The following is a 22,332-nucleotide window of genomic DNA, read 5'->3' on the forward strand; positions in this document are numbered from 1 at the left end:
AGTGAATTGGATTTAAGTAAGGGAGGGCTACAGAAAGTCACCAGCCTCATTTTCACCTGTAGAGTCATCTGGGTCCAGCAGCCAGATGTAGATCAGGACAACTGGAGATGACCCAGGATGCAGTGGGGATCCCTTGGACTTTTCAAGCTAAGGTCCTTAACAGGTCTCAGTTTGACTGAAGCAAAACCTATTCCGTGATTAAGACTTACTGAGAGATCAGTGGTGCCATAAATAAAAACTGGGCAGCTAGGAAGAGCGTAGGGTTTGAGGGCAAAGATAATGAGTCTGGTTTTGGTCATGCTGAGCTTCAGATAGCTAAGGGACACACAGCCGATGATCTCTCCAAGGTCACTTCAACCTCTAAATCAATGCTGTTACGATGATGCTATACAGAGTGCCTTAAAAGTAGGAAAACTAGGAAGATGGCTAATGTAATATTTCATAAAGGGTGAGGGTGGTAGCAATGAGAAAACCTGAAGGAGAATTATCAAAAAATGTTCTGGGACTTGGTGGGAGGAAAAGAATTGGGAGTGGGTAGGTAGGAATATACCAGGTTCATGGCAACACTGCTAAAATTATAGTAGGTATTCTAAAAATCAAAGGACCACCCTCTCACTTCTGGAAACAAACAGATTCATCAAGTAATAGATTTCAGCTTAACTATAGAACCTGAAACACCACTGAGTTCATCTTAACAAAACTACTTCCATTATTACAGAAACTGTGAAATCTAGTCATCAACAAGTACATATTAAGCAACTATACTGAGCCAGTGCCACACACTGGGGATGCAAAGAAAGGCAGAAACCAGTCTTTGTTCTCAGGCAACTCCACAATCTAATAGGGGAGAAAATATGCAAACAACTACGTACAAACAAGAGAGATACAGTTTAAATTAAAGGTAATCTCAAGAGAGAAGACACCAAGATTAAGGGAGAGAGGGAAAACTTTCTTAAAGAAGCTAGGACATTAACTAAGACTCAAAGGAAGCCAAGAAAGTTGGGAAGTGGATACGGGGTGGGGAGGGGTGTTGTTCCAGACATGGGGGACAACTAAGGAAAATGCATGAAGTAGAGAGATGGAATGTTGTGTGCAAGGAAGAGAAGGGTGGCCAGTGTCACTAGATCACAGAGCACATGAAAGGTGTTATAAGGTGGAAAGATAGGACAGGTTCAGGTCAAAAAGGACTATTAAGCCCAAAAGAGAATCTTATATTTGATCCTGGAGGTAACAGAGATCTACCAGTGCTTCAAGATAGGAGAATTTTGTCACATATAGATACTCAGATCTTCAGTATTCTCTCTCTCCCTGCACATTTTGAAAGACTGTTATGATACTGAGAAGGGTAGTAAAATAAGAATCTTAGCTTTTTACCCTCATCTTGAAAATGATGTAATATTCATCTAAGAATGCTAATCTAAGGGATTATAAGAGAAGAGGAAAAGTGCCTAGTGGGAAGAGTGTAGGAATCCTAGTAGAAATGCAATGGCTACAAAAAAATGACAGTCAACATGGTAAGGATGTGGTCAGTGGACTCAGGGAAGACTAAACAAATTAGCATCCACAATGACTGAATTTCTCAAAGACTCCCCATCTAAAGTAGAAAGATCATACTTGAAGCAACACTGTAGTAACAGAAGGGAAAAAAGAACATAGCTTGCCTTATTTACAAGTTTGTCTCACCATAGTCACAAGAAGGGCCATATGTACAATAACTACTCAGTTCTACATAAAAAGATTTTGCCTGTCTTTAGTTTAAGGTGAGATATTTCTTTGAAATAATCAAAGCACAACACTTTAAATGAAAGGTCCTACAGAGTCCTAGTCTTTACATGGTGGAACACTAGTGATTTTGGAACAGCACTTTATATTACCAGATACTAACCTAATATACTTCTCTAGATGGTGGAGAAAGGGACAACTTATTCACTACTGAAAACTGAATTATGAAATTTTCTAAAACAAATAATGCTTTCTAAACAGTCAAATCAGATACTTGATTTTAGGGATATATAATCATAAATTAACGCAGGGTATTAGTTGCTTTCCATTAGTATAAAGTATAGAGATAATATTATCAAAGGGTGACAAAAATTACTCTGTTGATTTTGCTAACAAACAAGGCAATTTTTAACAAGTTAACATTGCAAAGTGGTTAGTGCTTCATTGACATCTCTAATAATGAGAGAATGCAATCACAGAAGCTAGAAGACAGCCTGAGAGGTCACCTATTACTATTCTAACTCCAAGAGGTCTATGGGACAAAATTTAGGTAGAAGAAATGAAGGGAAAGACCTTGCCTGGATCCAAACCCCAGATTTGCCCACTAATTGGTCTGACTTATTTGGGCATCCATTTCATTTGTTCTACATAAGGGGAAAGATAATCTAACACAAGCATTCATGAGAGGATTTGGAGAAAGTGAGCACAAGTGAAAGGCAGAGTCATCCAGTCTCAAGACTTTTGCTGAGATCAAGTGTATTGAGACCACTTTTTGGAGGGCCTGTGTCAAAGGTCTGAACTTGATCCATTAGAGACCTATCTTAGGGAATCCCACTTCCCTCTACTATGCCTTCTCTAACTCTATTAATTCCCAATGATTTCTCTAAACATATTGCACATCCATAAAAATCACTGTCTGCAACCAACACATTTTGGCAAGTGATCATTTGTAATGTTCTCTTTTTCTATATTGGTAGAGAGAACTTCCTCATTCAAGGTTCTCTATAGCAATGAAATCAAAGTTCCAATCCCTATTTCACTCTCTCTCAATGAGCCTGAAATCTCTTCAAAGTTAGACACAATGTCTTGCTTCCAGTACAGCATAATGTAGTGGAAAGAACATTACTGAGAAGCAGGAGATCTGGATTCTAGATTTAAATTTTCCTTTTACTTCTTACTATATATGTGAACTTACAAAAGTGACTTAAACTCTATGTTTTCACTGACTCATCTGTAAAATTGGAAAATACCTTACCTAGTTGAAAAAATATGAACTATGAAGGTCTATTCTACCATCTAAAACTATGATTCTGTCTCTAGCACAGAAAATGATACAATACCAGACAAAAAGCAGACATTTAATAATATCTGTTAAATTTAACATTTAGAAATATTAAAATGAAAAAAATCTGCATGTAGGAAACAAACATATCTAGTCATAATTCTTAGTATTTATAACTGTTTAATACTTTAGTATTTAGTAAGCTTTAAATACAGGATTATGATAAGAATAAATTACTTAAGGTATATCCTTTCACATACATCTTCAGAGGCTTACAGTAGGTTTATTTCAAAATAAATATGGTATAAAATACAATGACAATACATTTACCAGATGTTATGGGCTAGAAATCTAAATTAGTAACACCATTTAAATTCTAAAAAACATCACAAAATTTCATTAAAATGTCAATTTCATAAAAATGTGCATATTTCAATAATTTGTCATAGTACTTATATCAGTATTATGAATAACAATATCTTCACATTAAAATGCTTAAACCAAATGTATATGACAACAATAACTATAGTCACAGTAGAGAGCAACAGCTTCTTCAATAATTTTAGAATTCATTCTAAATAGAAGATCCTGTATACAGAATGTTACTTACTTTTTCCACATATTCAAACACCAAGTACAATTTCCCTCTTCTTCTGAAAGCTTCCTTCAGTTCCACTATATTTTCTTGTTTTAGAGTTCGAAGCATTTTAAGCTCTCGTAAAGTTGTTTCCTTGACTTCTTCATTTTCTAAAATCCAAACAATGATAAGGAGAGGAAAATTAAAGTTTTCATATCTAAGCAAAACACTTCTAGACAAGTGAAGAAAAACATGCATGTTCACCAAAATAAGTCCCAATCTAATGAAAGTTAAAACTATGACTTCTATTTAACAAAACATATTCATGAAAAGCCCTGAAACAGATTATTAAATGGCATATGGTTGTGACATGATGGATAAAGGCCTATACTTGAAAACAGGAAGAGATGAGTCCAAATTGCACCTCAGACCCTATTTGTATGGCCCTGGGTAAATAAGAGGCAATATGGCATAATGGATAAGGAGGGAGAAAAGAATAAGCATTTATTCAGTACCTATTATGACCTGGTATTGTGTTAAGCACTTTACAAATATTATCTCATTTAATCCTCACAACAATCCTGGGAGATTAATTGCCATTATTATCTTCATTTTGCAGTTGAGGAAACTGAGGCAGGCAGAAGTTGAGAGATTTACAAAGGGTTTCACAACTAGTAAGTATCTGAAGCCAATCTGAACTCAGGTCTTCCTGACTCTACATCCAGCAGTGTGCTACATGACTTCCAGGGCACCAGACTTGGCATCAGAAAGACTTGAACTGAAATGCTACCTCAGTCACTTAATAGCTGTGTGACCCTGGACAAGTCATCCAAAATTTCTATGCCTCAGTTTCCTCATCTGTAAAATGAAGGAGTTGAACTCCATGGTACAAAGTCCATTCTAACTCTGAATCTAGGATCTTATGATATGTCATTTACCCTTTCTCAGATTCAGTTTCCTTATCTATAAAATAGGGATAACATATATAGTACTACTCACTTCACAATATTTTTTTTGTAGATGAAATGATGCAAGGAATATAGAATCATCTGCAAATATTACAGTGCTATATATATGTCAGTTATTATTATGACTTATTTCATATTTTTAAGATAACCAGAAGAAAGTAAATTCTAGTCCCTTTCAAATCATAGGATCACAGTGTTGAAAGCTGGGAGTGTCTTCAGAAGCCATCTAATCTGGCCCTTCTCATTTGACAAATGAACAAACTAGGCTGCAGAGAAATTAAATGACTTTGCAATGGTTATACTGCTAGGAAATGTCAGAGGTGATTTAAGGATCCCTGAGTCCAGGTCCAGCACTCTACATACTCTCTAACAAAAGAGTTCTTCACTCAAGGAAAAGGATGATTCTTGGTTCCAGGAATAATTACAGGTTTCCATCTGTATTTTTTTAAAAAACACAAATGTCCATATATATGTGAAACAAATATGCATATCAACAGACACCAAATCAGAATTTCTGAGTTAGAAAGACCTCAGAGATTACCTAGTCCAATGAATGCCTGAACAGTAATTCTTTCAGTTGAGGCCCTGATCTTCTACCTGCTACTTGAAGACTTCATTACTTCCGAGGTGGCCAATGCTACTTTGGAATAGTTCTATTTTGGGAATGTATTTTTTTTCGTCCTTTAAATGAAAACCTCCCTCTGCAACTTCTAGTCACTGCTCCTTGAATATTACATATATATTTTTACTTCTGAAGATAATCTTACTTAATGGTGGATTAGGGTATGTATATGTAGATAGAGTTAAGAAGCCTGTGGAAGATTGGCCTTAGTTCTTATTACATTGAGCATCCTGGAAATCTATTTTGTTGCCAGGAACCACAGTCATTTGCTACTGGCTGCAAATAATCCACAAAAAGCTGTAGCAAGAGAAGCGGTTTTGTTCTGTGGAGTTGCCCAGGACAATGATCGGTTGTCTGTAATTGTTCCTCAACTGTCCAGATACATCTGCACATATCTTCAGTCTGTGTTCCAATATTCAATCTAGAGACAAAACTGCTTATAGATCTCAACATGTATCCAGGAGCATTTAAATAAGCAAAACTGTGACATATAATTTAATTCAACCAACACTTTTAAGTGCTTAAATTGTGCAAAGCATTGTGCTAAGCAGTGGGCAAAAACATTTAATACTCATATGTTCCACTACTTTCCAGAGTAGAAACATACGAGTAGAAATCATCTCAATTTTTTATTTAGGGTAAAAGAAGTGACAATAAAGGCAAATGAAAACTATAGATAGACTATAATATCATTTTTGAGAATTGTGGTTTCAGTTTCTTTCCCAAAGAGCCTTTGAAAAAGCAACTAACAGGCATCAAAACTGAATTAATTGAGTTATGCCTGTTCACTATTACTCCCAGTTGTCCTCTAAAAAAATGTGGTAATAATGAATGGAAAGGCCAAACAACTGACAGCATGTAGAAGTAAAGGAGAAACTAGAGACATGGTTAATATAACTGAACATTCCTAAGATACCCAAGAGCAGTATATAAATGACTATTGTAATAGAGGCACTCAATAAATTGAATCGAAATTTCTTTCTTAATTGAAACTAGGATGACTCCTTGCCACTTGTGAAAGAAGTGACTGTGCCAAAATGGGGTTTTGCCTCTGAGTTTCAGAGGTATTTCTTCTCATAACCTGGCAAAGCTGTTTCACAGCTAGGAGATACAACAGGCAACATGGCCAAATAATCTTATCATGAACATTTTACTGATTCTGCAACTCAAATTACAAAGTTCACAGTACATAAAGGTAAACTCAATCTATCAGCCCACTAGCTACAGTATATAATTAAATGCCCAAGACTATAAAATGCTAAATGACATATAATACCTTAATATTAGGTTCCCAAACCTTAAAATGAGTATAATGCTATACAGGTTTATAGACAGCCTTTGCTTAATCTAGTGGTCTTGTTATTGAAGATACAAATAATTTCTGTCAAAGAAATTTTCCTTTAAACAATGTCAGTCTATTATTGCTCCCTTAAATTAAAAGGCCACAATGAGTCCCCATTGCTAAGAGGATTAATTCCAAAAACTTAATTCTAACATTCGAGGGCCTCTGTGATATGGTCCTACCTCTCATATTGAAGTCTCAGCCTCAAGATCAAGAACGGAAACCTTTAACTTTCTCATGTAATTACTTTCTCCCAAATTTGCTGAGATGCACTTCTGTATTTGCTTCATTTTATTTTCCTTTCACCTGTAATCTGAATTACAGAATATTGGCCATGATATCGCCCAAACCTTTCATTTTGTAAAGTACAAAAGTGGGGCCTAGAGATGTGCTGGTGAGTAGTTAAAGTAGCTAGGATTTAGGATTTTCTTGTCTGTTCCCAAACAGAAACTGTCAAAATCATAATGCCAAAAATCACCACATTTAGAAAATTCATCTTGACTCTCCACAAGTATACCATTCATTAAGTACCCTGAATTGCACCAAACCAAGTTTCCATAAGCAATATGTTCAATTTCTGGCATATCCAACATTTTTCCCTTTAAAATGCACTTATTTTCCTAGTGTAATTTCCTGCATACAAGTAATCCTTAGGAATATGTTACAGCCTACGTATACGTACTACAAATCTCTTCATTGCTGACTAAGTCAAGTACATTTTGATTCTTCCAACACTGTGGGGTTTCATGACTTCTTGCCAAATATCATAATTAGCACAATATTGATTTAAAAATATATATATGTGCGTTGTATGTATGTACATATACATACATATATACACACACACATATATGTATATATGTTTTTGAGTCTGGGAGCATCTTGGAATCACTGACAACACTATGCATTTTGCTAAATTGAATCCAACTCCTTTTCCCTCTCTTTTCAATTGTTTCTACAGTTTATTATAACTATCCAAAAATTTATTAATGAACTATCTCAATGAATTGTCCTCTCAGTAGATAGCCATTTCTACCACAAAACTATATAGAAGGGACCCACTTGAGGGCTTTTCAGCTGGTATTAATGATTACTTGTACTGTCTGCCAAAACTGGAGAGGAAGCATTCAGAAATTAATGGATACGATAAGAGAGGATCCTTCATTCAAAAACTATTTATTAAGTTCCTACTATGTGCAAAGAACTGGAAAGAAAAAGACCAAAGGGTAATAGTCTCTAAAAGCTAAACATTTATAGGCATTATAAACTTACTAAGGTAGCATACTGAATAGAATACAGTTACGAAGATCTCAATTCAAATCAGGCCTTAGACACTAGCTTTGTGACCCTGAGCAAGTAACTTAACCAGTATTTGCCTTAGTTTCTTCACATGTAAAACAGGGATAATAGTACCTACCTCTCATTGCTATTGTGAAGATTAAATGAGTTAATGTTTACAAAGCACTTAGTATAGTGCCCAGCACATAGTAGGTATATAATAAATGCTTATTTCCTTCCTTCCCACTGGGGAACAGAAGACAGACAGAGAGGGGAAAAAATATAAGGTAATTTAAGGAAGGAGAGAGCAGTAACAACTGTGGCACAGTCCAAGGCTTTGTGGAGGACATGGCACTTGTTATTCAGGCATTTTTCAATCATGTCTGAGTCTTTCAGTTTTCTTGGCAAAGGTGCTGGACTGGCTTGCCATTTTCTTCTCCAGATCACTTTGCAGATGAGGAATATTATAGTAAAACTCCAAAACCCCAAGTTCAAAAATAAAATATTAAGAAAAAAAACTTAAATATGGCAGTGCCACAATTAGAATCACACAAGATCTAGCAGCAGCAACACTGAAAGACCATAGGTCTGGGAACACTATATATTGAAGAGCAAAAGAACGTGGTTGAAGCCAAAAATATCATACCAAGCAAAGTCAAGCATAATCCTAAATAAATAGAAAATGGATATTCAATGAATTGCCAGACTTTCAGGACTTTGTTAAAATAAAAAGCAAACCCCAAACCCTGAACTTAATAGAAGATTTGACATATAAGATTCAAGAGAAATATAAGGTACAAATCAAAGGCTAATTATAATAAAGACAAACTATCTTTTATGTGAGAAGATGTAAAACATATGTCTAAGACTGTTATTAGTAATTGGATAGTTCATAAGAAAGAATGCGGTAAACCTGGGTATAATATGATTTTTAAAAAAATAAAACCATTTAGGAACAACTAAAAAGAGTAATTATTGTATACAAATAAGGTATGAGAGGAAGAACTGACACAGAGGAATTAGATGAGGGAGGAGGGTTGGTAGTTCTGGAAACTTACTACTCGGGTAGAGAGGGTAGAGAGTTTAAGAGAGATTTTTAGAAGGCAAGGTGAGGGAACAGGATAAGGGGTTTAGAAGGATGTTTAGATTAATAGGAATGGGAGGGATCCTTAGAGGGAGGTAGATTAAATGACAGGAGAGAGGCAAGGTAGTGGATAGAAGTAAAGTAGAGGAGTGAGGTGGGAAAGGAAATAAGAGATACACACAAATATAAAATAAAGATGAGGAGTAGAATTTATTAGGAAAAAAGCCAGGAGTAGTAATCATAAGCTCAGACAAAGTTAAAATTAAAATAGATTTAATCAAAAGAGAAAAATAGGGAAACCATACTATATGTCAGCCATGTTAATCAATATTGTTTCAGACTACTTAGAATAACTAGACAGTATAAAATTGGAGTATTGCTATGGTGTAGGAAAATGATGAAATGGTAGACTCAGAAAAATATGAAAAGACTCAGACTTACGAAGAAAGGGCAATGGAAGGCAAATAAATATATGAATATGTCTATACTGTCTATATATGAGTAGGATTACAGATATCTAAGTGTATGTATGTGTACATGTATGTATATCTTTGTGTGTATATGTGCACACGTGTGTATGTATGTATGTGTGTATCTGTATGTTTAATTGTAGCCTTCTTGGGGGAGGGGAGAATAAAATTTAAAAGGACACAGAAGAGAACAAAACTTACAAAGAAGAAAAGAAATGATGTTCAGCTCTGAATACAATACACAATATTTATTATATAGGCTTTCTTGAAATGGAAATTTTTTGCTGTATATTTTGAGTCCTCTCCTATGTTCTGTGGTGCACATGGCAATGTTTTTTTTTCTTTTGTATTTAAATTTTACATTTATAATGTTTCTTTTTCTTTTCTTTTTATGTATTTAAGCTTAAAATAAATTAATTTTAAAAATTAACATATTTTATTCTTAAATATAATAATTCAGGCTTCTTCTCTGGTAAAATGGGAAGGTCAAAAAACTTTATGTGGATTTTCCAGATTGCAAAGCAGAGAATAGGGGATACCATGCCCCAGTACCCATGATGTGGAAGGGGATAACTGTATTCTGTATATAAACTTACATGTCACCCATGACAGAATGCAATCTCCTTGAGGGAAGGTACCGTTGTAATCCCAGTGCTTAGCAGAGTGGTCCACATAAAAGGAGGTTATTAATAAGTGCTGGTTGATTGACTGATTCCTCTAATACATTCCAAACATGTAGGCCAATTAATATAAATGTATAAAGGCAGAAGAAAGCACTAACAAGTTCAGTAAATAATAAAGACTGCAGTTTGGCTGGACTAAAGGAAGCAATGTAAGATAAGGTTAGAAAGACAGGCTATAGAGGAAGGAGGGAGGAATTAAAACACCAAGTGGAGGAGTTTATATATTATCCTAGAAGAAGTTAGGCATGGCTGAAGATTTTTGAACAGAGAAGTAACATAGTCAGAACTCTGTTTTAGGCTGCGTTGGGCAGCTTGAACTGCTTGGAAAAAGGAGAACCAATTCAGCTGAAAAACCAATGAAAGGGCTATCAGAATAACCCAAATGAAAGGTGATAAGGTTGTGAAAGAGTGGAGAGTGAGTGAGTGGAGAGGAGAGAAGAGATGTTAACAAGGGAGACTGAACAAGACTAGGCAAGTGACTGAATGTGTGGCAAGAAAGAGAAATAAAGTATGACTCAGGAGAGGAAGTGGGATGACCTAGAGGACAGCTGTGCCCTTGACAGACATAGGAAGTATACAGGAGGGGTGGGTTTACAGGAGGGGCAGGATTAGAGGGAAAGATGATCTATGCCATGTGGACATGCTGAGGTACTGATACTGGCAGAGTGAGGATCTAGAAGTTGCAGCGGGTGGCCAGGAATACGTCATGTTTTCCTTCTGGTGAATGTATCAGTGAATGTGAGAGAAAGAGCAACTTGCCCTGGAGAGCATAGCAGAGATGCAGCATCCTATAGAGAGACAGGCTTCTGTGAGCCCAGAATATGGAAAGGGAGAAAGATGAAGGACTCTAGAATGAAGAGAAGACTTACCAGTGTGGGTTCCAGAGAGCACAATGAAATGGAAAGGGAGAGGAAGACACAGGCTGTAGAAGGATAGTGAAAGATAAGAATAAGGAGTTTAGGGAGAGGTTGCAGGGAGAAAAGATTTCCACTTCAGTATATAATTACCCTGAATCATGGATAAATGTAGCAGGTGGGACCTGGGCAGTCACAGGATGGGGAAAGACCATCTGGCCAGAAACCAGCCCTTCCTTTGGTATCTGTGGATAGTTTTAGAGCTGAGTCAGTGGTGTCATCTTCTATTTCCTGTTATTCCCAACATTGGGGAGATGGAGACACAGGCAGCAAGGGATTCTGGTTAGACATCTGGTTCTAAACCGATAACTCATCAGCCTCATTCTAAAATAGTAAGGGATGGGGAACATCCTAAACAAAACCTGCTTTTAGAGCAAACACTTCCATGCCCAATCTCTGAAAATGCAGGCTTCCTACTACCTTTGAAGGCCTTTAGCTTAAGTTTGATCAGAATTTCTGGGATATATAGGTCTCCTTAAATACAGGTGCTCTATCATGAGGCCCCTGTAGAGCAGGTATTCTCCTGTGTCTAGCTCCTTAAAGCTCAGGATTTCTGAAGGACATAAGTCCCCTTTAGTACAGAATTTCTACTGGCCATAAGAGCTTCCATATGCTCCATATGGAGACTAGATAATATACAGTACTGAATAAAAAAGGTGAAAGTCTGGTTATGAAATAGACAGAAGAGAAGAGATTACAGATGGACCGAAGTGCTTCACTCACACTCATATGTCTAAAAATTATAATTGAATCATGGATTATAGGACTGCAGGATCACAGGACAAGAGCTAAGGACTCTGCCAAGAGAGAGTAAAGATAAAGAAGGGCCCAGGACAAAGTCCTAGGGTTACACTTTTGTTGGATATCATCACCCAGTAAAAGAGATTTTATGTCTAAGAGGAAGTGGTAAAGAGTGTCAAAAACTATTAAGATCAGGAAGAGGACTAAGAGAAGGACACTGAATTTAAGTTAGGAGATCACTGTTAACCTTAGCAAGATCAGTTTTAATTAAGAGAGAGGATTGGAAGTCATATTGCAGATTGCTGAGAAGTGAGTTGGGGGTGAGGAAGTAAAGGAAAGACATGTATGTGTCAAGGGCAAGAACTAAACCACTATGTCTTCTTGACTTCAGGGCCAGTCCTTTATCAACTATGTCATGTACTACTCTCTTTTTTTAAGTCTTTCCAAAGGGTCCCTTAAGATCCTTCTGTAAACCTTATGTGACTCAATTTTGGATCTCAACCTGACCCTGAGAATCAATCTGATACAACATGATAATTCTTCTTCAACTCAATTTTTTCTTTGCTTGAAATCTGAAAAATCCTTCCAAAATTTTTTAGAAAAATTTCTATATATAAACACATCTATTCCTGGAATAGATTATTTCTATGATCTAGACCAGTTCTAAAGTTGTGATGTACCTATTTATATGAAAGTTCAGCTTACTTTACAAACCATCCAACACTGTATTTCTTTTAATGAATTTATGTGGTTATGTTGTCAGTGGTACATGCAAGTGCATACCAAATGATGAGATACTAACACAGCATGGTAGGGAAAAGGATTTAAGGGATAAAGCTGGCTTGATTTTAGATATTCAATTAGTCAAGTTATAACATGCCTAAATAATAAGATATAAGACTCTATAGAGGAAAAGTAAGGGGATAAAATACTGAATACTGTTGTTGCTGTTTATCCTTCGTTTTTGAAGAGGATCAATGACAAAAGGGGGTAATGTCTTTACTTGGCATGAAATTGCATTTAAGTGAGGCAAGAGTTGCACAAAGATGTCAACCTCACTCTCTCCTCCAGAGTCATCGAAGTTCAAAAGCAAGACAAAAGTCAAGAAAACTGGTAATAATCTGGGATACAGCAAATGACCTTGTCGTCTGGCAGAGGAAGTCTTCAAATGCTTGGGATAGACATCCCAACAGACTCACCGATGGGGTTGAGGTCTGTCAGCTACCCTCAACCTAGTTTAGCCTGTCTGCCAAGATGGGTTTTACCAGGGTGTGGCTACTGTGCATATTATAGTTTCTTAGAGCCACAGGTGAGAGTTGGGGGACAGGTAAACACCAAAGATGAATGAACAGCCTTGAAAAGGACAACTAGGTGGCACAGTGGAGAGTGCTGGGCCTGAAGTCAAGTCCTGACTCCAGGAGACCTGAGTTCAAATCTGGTCTCAGAGACACAGCTGTGTGAACTCAGACAAAGTCATCTGACCCTGTTTGCCTTAATTTCTTCATCACTAAAATGAGGAGAAGGAGAAAGAGAGAGAGAGAGAAAGAGAGAGACAGAGACAGAGACAGAGAGAAAGGGAGAAAGGGAGAGAGGAAAGGGCTGATATAGAAGATTACCCTTGAGCTGAACCTTGATGGAAGGTAGGTAAGTTGTTTTTTTTTTAATAAAAGAAATGAGAATGCTAGAATAAAAAGTTGGAAAAGTAATGAGACCTCCAAAAGGGGGTTTTAAAAAAAGAATTAGCATCTTGGCACAAAAGTTACAAAACCTTGACTAAGAAACACACTCCCTGAAAATCAGAATGAACTAAATAGAAGCCAATAACTCCATGAGACAAGAAATAATAAAACAAAATCAAAAGACTGAAAAAAAAATAAAAGAAAACGTAAATTATCTCACAGGAAAAACAACTGATCTGGAAAACAGAGCAATGAGAAAAAAATTTAAGAAATATTGAACTATCTGAAAGACATTCCCAAAACAAGGGCCTATACACATTTTTCTTTTTAACAGTATTTTATTTTTTACCAGTTGTGTGTCAAGACAATTTTTAGCATTCATTTCCACAAGATTTTGAGTTCCATATTTTTCTCCCTCCCCTTCCCCCCTTCCTAAAATGTTAGGCAATTTGATATAGGCTATACATGTGCAATTATGTAAAACATATTTCCATATTAGTCACAATTGTGAAAGAAACAGATCAAAAGGGGAAAAATACCCAAAAAATAAAGTGAAAAAAAGTATGTTTTCATCTGGATTCAGAGTCCATCAGTTCTTTATCTGGATGTGGATAATATTTTCCATCACAAGTCAATGTCTTGGATCACTGTGCTACTGAGAAGGGCTAAGCCATTTACAACTGACCATAATAAAATATTGCTGATACTGTGTACAATGTTTTCCTGATTCTGCTAAATTCATTTTTCATCAGTTAATCTGAAATTTGCCTATTCATTATTTCTTATTGCACAATAGTATTCCAATAGTATTCCATTACATTTATGCATCACAACTTGTTTAGCCATTCCCCTTCCAATACTCTGCCATCATGAGGGCTGCTATAAATATTTTTGTACATGCAGGTTCTTTTCCCTTTTTTATGATATCTTTGGGATACAGACTGGTAGTGGTGTTACTGGATCAAAAGGCACAGTTTTATATGCCCTTTTGTTTGGCATAGTTTCAAATTGCTCTCCAGAATGGTTAGATCAGTATGCAACTTCACCAACAGTGCATTAGTGTCCCAATTTTTCCACATCCTCTCCAACAATTATAATTTTCCTTTTCCTGTCACATTAGTCAATCTAATAGGTATGAGGTTGTTTTAATTTGCATTTCTCTAATTAAAAAAATGATTTAGAGACTTCTTCATATGCCCATAGATAGTTTTGGTTTCTTCATCTGAAAACTGCCTGTTCATATCCTTTGATCATTTATCAATGAGGGAGTGACCTGTATTCTTATAAATTTGACTCAGTTCTCTATATATGAAAAATGGGGGCTTTATCAAAGACACTTGCAGTTTCTGGGCTTTCTGCTTCCCTTCTAATCTTGGCTGCATTAGTCTTGTTTGTGCATAACCTTTTTAATTTAATATAATCAAAATGATCTATTTTACATTTTATAATGCTCTCTATCTCGTTTGATCATGAATTCTTTCCTTCTTCACAGATCTAATAGGTAGACTATTCTTCACTGTTCTAATTTACTTCTGATGTCACCCTTTACCTACACATCATATTTCAAGAAATCTTAAAAAGAAAAAAAGCTGCCCTGATCTCTTAGGAGCAGAGGGCAAAGTGAAAATAGTCACCCCCTCAAAGAAACTCCAAAATTAAAACTTTCAGGAAAATTATAATGAAATTATAACCAAAATCCAGAGCTTAAAGGTCAAATAAAAAATATTGCAAGGAGTCAGAAAGAACTCAAGTACTGAAGAATCACAGTCAGAATGACATATGATTTAAAAGTCACCACTATAAAGGAGTGGAAAACTTGGAATATGATATTTCAGAAGACAAGAATGGCTAACCTAGCAAAACTGAGTAAAATCCTACAAGAAAAAAATTGGACCTTTAATGAAATGACTACAAAAATTCCTGATGAAAAGATCATAGTTGCATAGCCACTTTGTAGTTCAAACACAGGAATCAAGAGAACAAGAAGAGGATAACGTGTTTCAACAATCATAAGAGACTAAACAAGGATAAACTGCTTATATGATACATGTCTCCCCTCTGAATCTTAGTATCTTTGAGAGTCAAAGAGAAAATCTAATTAGAGCTGGACAGTTCTGTTATAACTTCACAACCTTAGAGAAGAATGTAAAAAGAAAAGAAGATTCTATGGGGGGGGAAGGGAAAGAAAGAAAAATTAGGGAACATCTCACAGAACTAGGGAATGCAAAAAGACACCTATACAAACAAGGAGAAGAGTCTAGGGGAAGGGATTCACATTTAAGCTTCACTCTCATCTGAAATGAAAGAACAAGGGAGGAATACATACACACAGGCAAGTAGAGTTGGGTACAAACAGATACTTCATTCAACAAGGAAACAGAAAGGAAAGGGGTGAAAGGAAAATTAGAAGCAAAACAAACCCTAAGGATATAGAAAAATACTTATAGCTCTTTTCGAGGTGGCAAAGAATGGGAATCTCTACACGTTTCTTAAAGGATCTGTTTTTCTTTTGTTGACAGCTGAGGAATGGGGAGGATTCAGCTATGAGGGAAATAAAGTAGATTTCTGCTGATTTAAAAAAGCAAAATATATTAATAAAAGAACGGGATGGCATTGGACACATCACTTGATTTCTCTGGGCGTCAGTTACCTTAACCTGTGGGAATTGAACTAGTTGATTTTTAAAGGTCTCTTTCCAACTCTGTATCTATAATCCTGAGTTTTCTGGAGTTCCTGCCAAGAAAACAGTATTTTGAATTTGGGATCCATTGATTCTGGACTCTGCTACACATAGAAGGTTAGCAGAACCACTTAACTTGAAATCCAAGCAAAAATATGGTTCTTTGGTTTCTAGAAAAGAATGGAACATGATAAACTACCAACACTTTTCTTAATAGTTTAGTACAATATGTGTAACAGTGCTATACAATTTTAAAGAAAAACAGGCAGCATAGTGTAGTGGGTAGAAAACTGGCCTTAGAGTTACAGCCTTGGTTCAATTGTAGTCTCTAAGTCACATCAGTTATATGACTGTTAACCAAGGGATGGAGGCAGCTAAGTGGTGCAGTGGATAGAGTGCCAGTCAGGAAGACCTGAGTTCAAAAGCAACCTCAGATATTTATTGGCTGTGTGACCTTGGACAAGCTATTGAACCTCTCCCAGTCTTAGTTTCCTTATCTATAAAATAGCTAATAGTACCCTATCCTCCCACCATGATGATCAAATGAGATAATATATGATAATTGTTTTGCTATATAAATGCCAATTATTGTGATGATGATGATGATGATGATGTCATTTAATGCTTTCACTGACTCAACCAATTCTCTAAAAATCAGAGTTGTAGGAAGACTTGGGATGCTTACTATCTGCAATAGTAAAAGAAGGTTATTTACTGGGGAGCTCTATATGGATTAAATCATGTCTGAACTAAGTAAATCAATAAATTAAAAATAAAAACAGTTCAAGTTTCTATAGCATTTTAAAGTTTACATAATGTTTTCCTCATGATCCTGTGAGGTAGGCAGTAAAAGGATTATCATATCCATATTATAGAAACTTAGAGTCAAAGTTCACCCATGTCATACAGGTAATTTGTATCAGAATTAGAACTAAGATTCAGTCAATCAGCCAATAAATGGAGCTACCTTGAAACCCAAATGATTAACTTTCACTGAATGGCCAATAAGAGTCCCAACCTAAGCCTCAGTGGCACACTGTTTACATACATAAACATACATATATACATACATAGCAATTATTTTTTCTTCTGGCCAGAACAGGTGTCTTCCCCTCCTCAACTGGTATCTTCCTGATGGTAAATTGAGTCATCTTTTGTCTCAACTCTTAATCCAGCCCTTAGTTACTGAGTGGGCAGTGGCCTTAGGTAAACTGAGACCTGGGAAAGACCTACATCACCCACTATATCCTGGACCATTGCCAGTCATCTTAACCTTTGCCTTATCACTGGACTTCGATGACTGGAGGAGTGAAGCTAACTCCACTCATATTCAATTCATGTGCAAGTCAAGACGTCACTCTCATGATGTCATTGGTCCTTTTTGAAAACAAAGGACCAACAACAACAAATAAAGGGAAAAGATAGTTCCTGCTCTCAAACTGCTAAGAAGATAAATCAACACAAAGAAAGTATTAGAATTAAATGAGATTAGAAAGGGCTTCCTGCGGAAGGTGGGATTTTATCAGGGACTTGAAGTAAGCCATGGATTCCAGGAGGAGATGAAGAGGGAGAACTTCCCAAGCATGGGGGACAGCCTATGAAAATGCCTGAAATTGGGAGATGAAGTAATTTGTTTAAGAAGCCAATATCACTGAATTGCAGGATACTTGGAGGAAGTGAGACGGGTGATATTAAGACCATACAAAGAACAGAAAGGCAGAAAGGTGCCAGGCTCTTGATCCTTAAGGTGAGAGGGAGCCCTTGGAGTTTATTGAATAGGTAAATGTGATGATTGACTTAGGTTTTAGGAAGATCACTTTAACAGTTGAGTGGAGGACAAAGTATTACTTGTGCCAGGCACACTAACCAATAGGTTATTTCAGTAGTTCAGGGGGTGAGGTGATAAGGGCCTGAATAGGGTGGTGGCAGTGTCTGAGGAGACAGAGACCACAGTGTATGTGAAAGACATAAAGAAGGTAAAATTAACAGGCCTTTCTGATGACAAGAACTAGAAGGTGCTTCAGACAATATCTAATCCAACCTTCTCTTAGTAGAGATGAGAAAACTAAGTCTAGAGAAGACCAGCATCATAACAGAACAATCGAAACTATCAAATTTTTATTAAATAGTGAATCCAGGTCCACTACTCAGGTCATCTTGACACAAAAATGATGATACAGGGCTTAATATGTACCATACTATGCTTTATAATTATATTATTTGATCTTCACAACAACCCTAGGAGGCAGAGGCTATTATTATCCTCATTATAGATGAAGAAACTGAGGCAGAAGAGGATAAGTGGTCCCACAGCTGGTCATTATCTGAGACTGCATTTGAACTTAGGTCTTACTGATTCCAACCCCAGAGTTCTATCCCTCTGTACCACCTAAGTGCCTCAGAAGCAGGATTCTTTCTGCTAAATCATAGTAGCTCTGCAATCAACTCTAGTGGGCTCATGAGCTCATCCAGAACTACTGTGTTCTTTAACATACACATACACATCCCTTTAAAATCCATGTGTCCCCAGGCTATTTGATTTCTTGGAATTCTTTAATGGTCCCCAAGTAATTTCCAGATTATTTTGCTAAGAAAAGTTTTAAAAGGAAGCCCTTCTCTTCCCCAACCCTTGCTATTAAAAATAAAAAAGGTATTAAGCTGCATCTGTACTGATTCTAGACATATCCAGGCAATGGCTTTTTTTTTGTGAGTAAAATCCTGATTTATCACCATTTGTCTCTTTCTCTTAAAAGTCAGATGCTAACCAAAGCTATTGGTTAGTGGAGAGTTCTGATGATTAGGAGGATCACTGCTAATAAAGGATTTACTAGTGCACTGATGAGGGCTAGAAGGGTGCAGTAGCTTGCCTCATATTTTACTGAAAAAAAAATCAAAGTTATTTGCTGAGAGCTTCTTCTTCTCCCCAGTTCATCATTCATGCTTTCTGATACTATTTCCTCCTTCATTGAAAAAGGGGTAGCCTATTCCTTCTCACAGGAAACCCTTCTACTTTCACAAGTGACCCCATTTGATCTTGTCTCCTACAACAGACTGTCCCCTCTGTCACCCACACTGTCTCATTCTTCAAACTCTCTCTATTTACTGGCTCCTTCCCTACCATGTCTCCCCTAGCCTCAACAAATTCTTACTTGATCCTTTCATCCTTGCTAATAATCAGCCTGTCTTCTGCTCTTTCAGGACAGTCTTCTGCTCTTTCAGGATAGTCTTCTGCTCCTGAAGAAGGACTTATCTTCCCTCCTCTACTTTCTTCTTAACCTTCTATAATCTGGCTTCCGACTTCGTTATTCCATCGAAATTGCTCTTTTCAGAGCTACCACTGATCTCTTAGATGCCAAATTCAGTGGCCATTTTCTCAATCTTCATTCTCCTTGACCTCTCTGCAGCCTTTGATAGGGTCAATCACTCTCTTTTCTCTGGGTTTTTGGGACACCACTCTCTCCTGGTTCTCCTAGCTATGTGACTCAACTGTTCAGTCTCCATAGTTGGATCCTCATCTAAGTCATACTCAGTCATAGTCTTCTTCACTTCTTTTGACATACTATTTCATTTGGTGATCTCATTAGTACCCATGGATTTAATTATCATATCTATTCTAGTGATTCTCAAACTTTCCTATCTTACCTTATTCTGACCTCCAGTCACATCTCTAGCTGCCTTTGAGACATCTCAAGCTGGGTGTCTAGTAGACTTTAAACTCAGCATGTCAAAACATGATTTCATTATCTTTCTCTCCCAAATGCCTCTCTCCCTCCCAAACTTCCCCATTAATGTAGAGGACTAAACCATTCTCCTAGACCCTCAGGCTCACAACCTAGGAGTCATTCTGGATTCCTCACTATCTTTCACCCCCCATGTTCAATCAGCTATAAAGGCCTGCTGATTTGACCTTTGTATTGTCTCTCAAACATATCCTCTTTTCTCCTACAATACTGTTTCCAGTCAGGTGTGGTAGACTATTTCAATGAACTGCTAGTGAGTCTGCTTGCCACAAATCTCTCCCCACACCGGCCCATCCTCTATTCATCTGTTAAAGTGATTTTCCTAATGTGCAGGTCTAATTGTATCACCCCCATACTCAATAAACTCTATTGGCTCCCTTCAGAATCCCTATCCTTCCAGTGTTCTTATACCTTACACTTTTCCTCCCTCTCAGTACTCTTAGTAAACTAAAAATTTAGTTTAAAGATGTAGAAATCCCATCTTCTGTAATAACCCTTTCCCAACATCTTTTAATTCTAGTGTCTTCCCTCTATTAATTATTTCTTATTTATCCTGTATATAGCTTGTTTGTATAAATTTATATGCTTGCTGTCTCCCTCATGAGATTGTACGGTCCTGGAGGGCAGAAATTATCTTTTGCCTTTTGGCATCTTCCCACCCCATCCCACTCCTTTAACACAGTGCCTGCCACACAGGAGACATTTAACAAATGTTTACTGACTGGATACAATCTGAAGACAAGCATAGTCAAAAAGTTTTTAGATAAATTTTTACATGACCTAATAAGTTTCACATGGGCAGAGATAGTTTCTCATTTATCTATCTTCTGGCACTTGGAAGATTGTTCTAAAAATAGAAATAAATAAATAAAACACTTTCCTTTTCTTTAACTGGGTAGCACATCAATTTAAGAGGGAACAAAAACTCAGCATCATACAATCTCAGAACATCAAAGTGACAAGAGCATGGGGCTTGAAATTAGGCCACCTGTGCTCAAATCTCAAATGTGACTGGCTATGTGAAAGAAATCAGATACAACCTGAGTTGAGTTTCTTTATCTTCAAGAAGTGGATAAAATACTTTTACTACTTACTTCGCAAGGTTATAATCAGGAAAGAGTTTTGTAAATGTTAAAGTGCTACATAAATGAAATTATTAGTATTATAAATAGTAAGATTGGGGAAAAAACTTGCTACTTGAAAAGACAATAATAGTGGATTCCATGAGTCTGACAGGTTTATTAACTGATATGTGGCTGCAATGAAAACTAAAATATCTTCAAGATTGTGGTGCTTTGGGAATGTCTAAAAAGGTGTATTTCATATAATGTGACTTTTCACAGGCTGTCTGCCTGTCATGCCTAGAAAGTTCTTTCTTCTTCTGCTTCCTAGTTTCCTTACAGGAAACTAAACCTAGCTCAAACTGTGTCTTCTACAAAACTTCTACAAAAGACCTTGCCCCACCCTGCAAGTGCTTTCCAGAGGTGGAAATCTCTTTCTAAGATTACTTTCAATATGCATACATCTTGCTGGCATATTTTCTTCCCCAAGATAACGTGAGCTCCTTGAGGGCAGAGACTATGTTTCGCCTTTCTTTATTTCCCTAGCATTTATCATAGTTCCTGAAACATAGTAAGCATTTAATAAATGCTTTTTCTACAAAGATCTGTGTGTGTGTGTGTGTGTGTGTGTGTGTGTGTGAGTGCGAGCCATGTTTGTGAAACGGGTTTGTGCATACAATATCTGGTATGTATGGGAAATGAGAAGGCAGTTCGTGGAATTTCTTGAAATATGAGGTCAAATAATTTTCTTCAGCTGTTAGGAAGGCTAACACACACTAGTGAGAATAGTGCTAAAGGATGACCAAAAGTAAAAGATATCATGTAGCAAATCTATAATTTATAGTTAGAAATATTAAAATGTTAAAATTGTATTTGATATTAACATATTAGAAGAGTGTAATATTTTAAAAAGTAAGCAAGTCTCCCTTGACCCTCTAATTTGCTTTTGATGTCAGTTTTCATATCAATCATGCATGTATTTTAAATATATGTGTGTGTATATACGTATATATGCCCAAAGCTATATTGCTCAACTCTGTATTCAAAGATGATCCTATTGACACTGACTGTTAATTGTGTTTACTAGTATGGCTTACAACAACAATGCACAGACAAAAGGCATTTATAAGCACGCACCTGTGAAAGCTATTTTTAAATTTGTAGCTACAGGCATTATTTTAAAAATCCCGAAACACTTATTATACAGTGTTATGGACTCTTATGAGGTAGAAAATTTTTGTTTATAAGAAAACTACCTTCTTTAAGACTTACCATATCAGGTTAGTCTTTGTACTGCTACTGTTTCCTATAAGTTCACTAATTTTTTTTTTACACTGCTTGATTTATTTGTTTGAAAATATTTTTTAAAAATCATTCTCTCTCCCATCCATGACACTCTCACCCTAAATGAACAATAACACACACACACACACACACACACACACACACAATACACACCCAAACTTGCAAAGTACAGCAAAATAAATTC

The 22,332-nt window shown here is 36.5% G+C and overlaps 1 protein-coding gene across 1 annotated transcript in view; it reads right to left on the reverse strand.

The window, feature by feature from the left end:
• CDKL5 (cyclin dependent kinase like 5) overlaps window positions 1-22,332 on the reverse strand; it is a 254,855-nt gene that overhangs the window by 72,936 nt on the left and 159,587 nt on the right. Inside the window, exon 5 of the mRNA XM_072614215.1 lies at window positions 3,615-3,751. Coding sequence (XP_072470316.1) covers window positions 3,615-3,751 — 137 coding nt within the window. The remainder of the gene's footprint in view (window positions 1-3,614; window positions 3,752-22,332) is intronic.

Source organism: Notamacropus eugenii, chromosome 5 (genome assembly GCF_028372415.1).
Source record: "Notamacropus eugenii isolate mMacEug1 chromosome 5, mMacEug1.pri_v2, whole genome shotgun sequence".
Lineage (NCBI taxonomy): Eukaryota > Metazoa > Chordata > Mammalia > Diprotodontia > Macropodidae > Notamacropus > Notamacropus eugenii.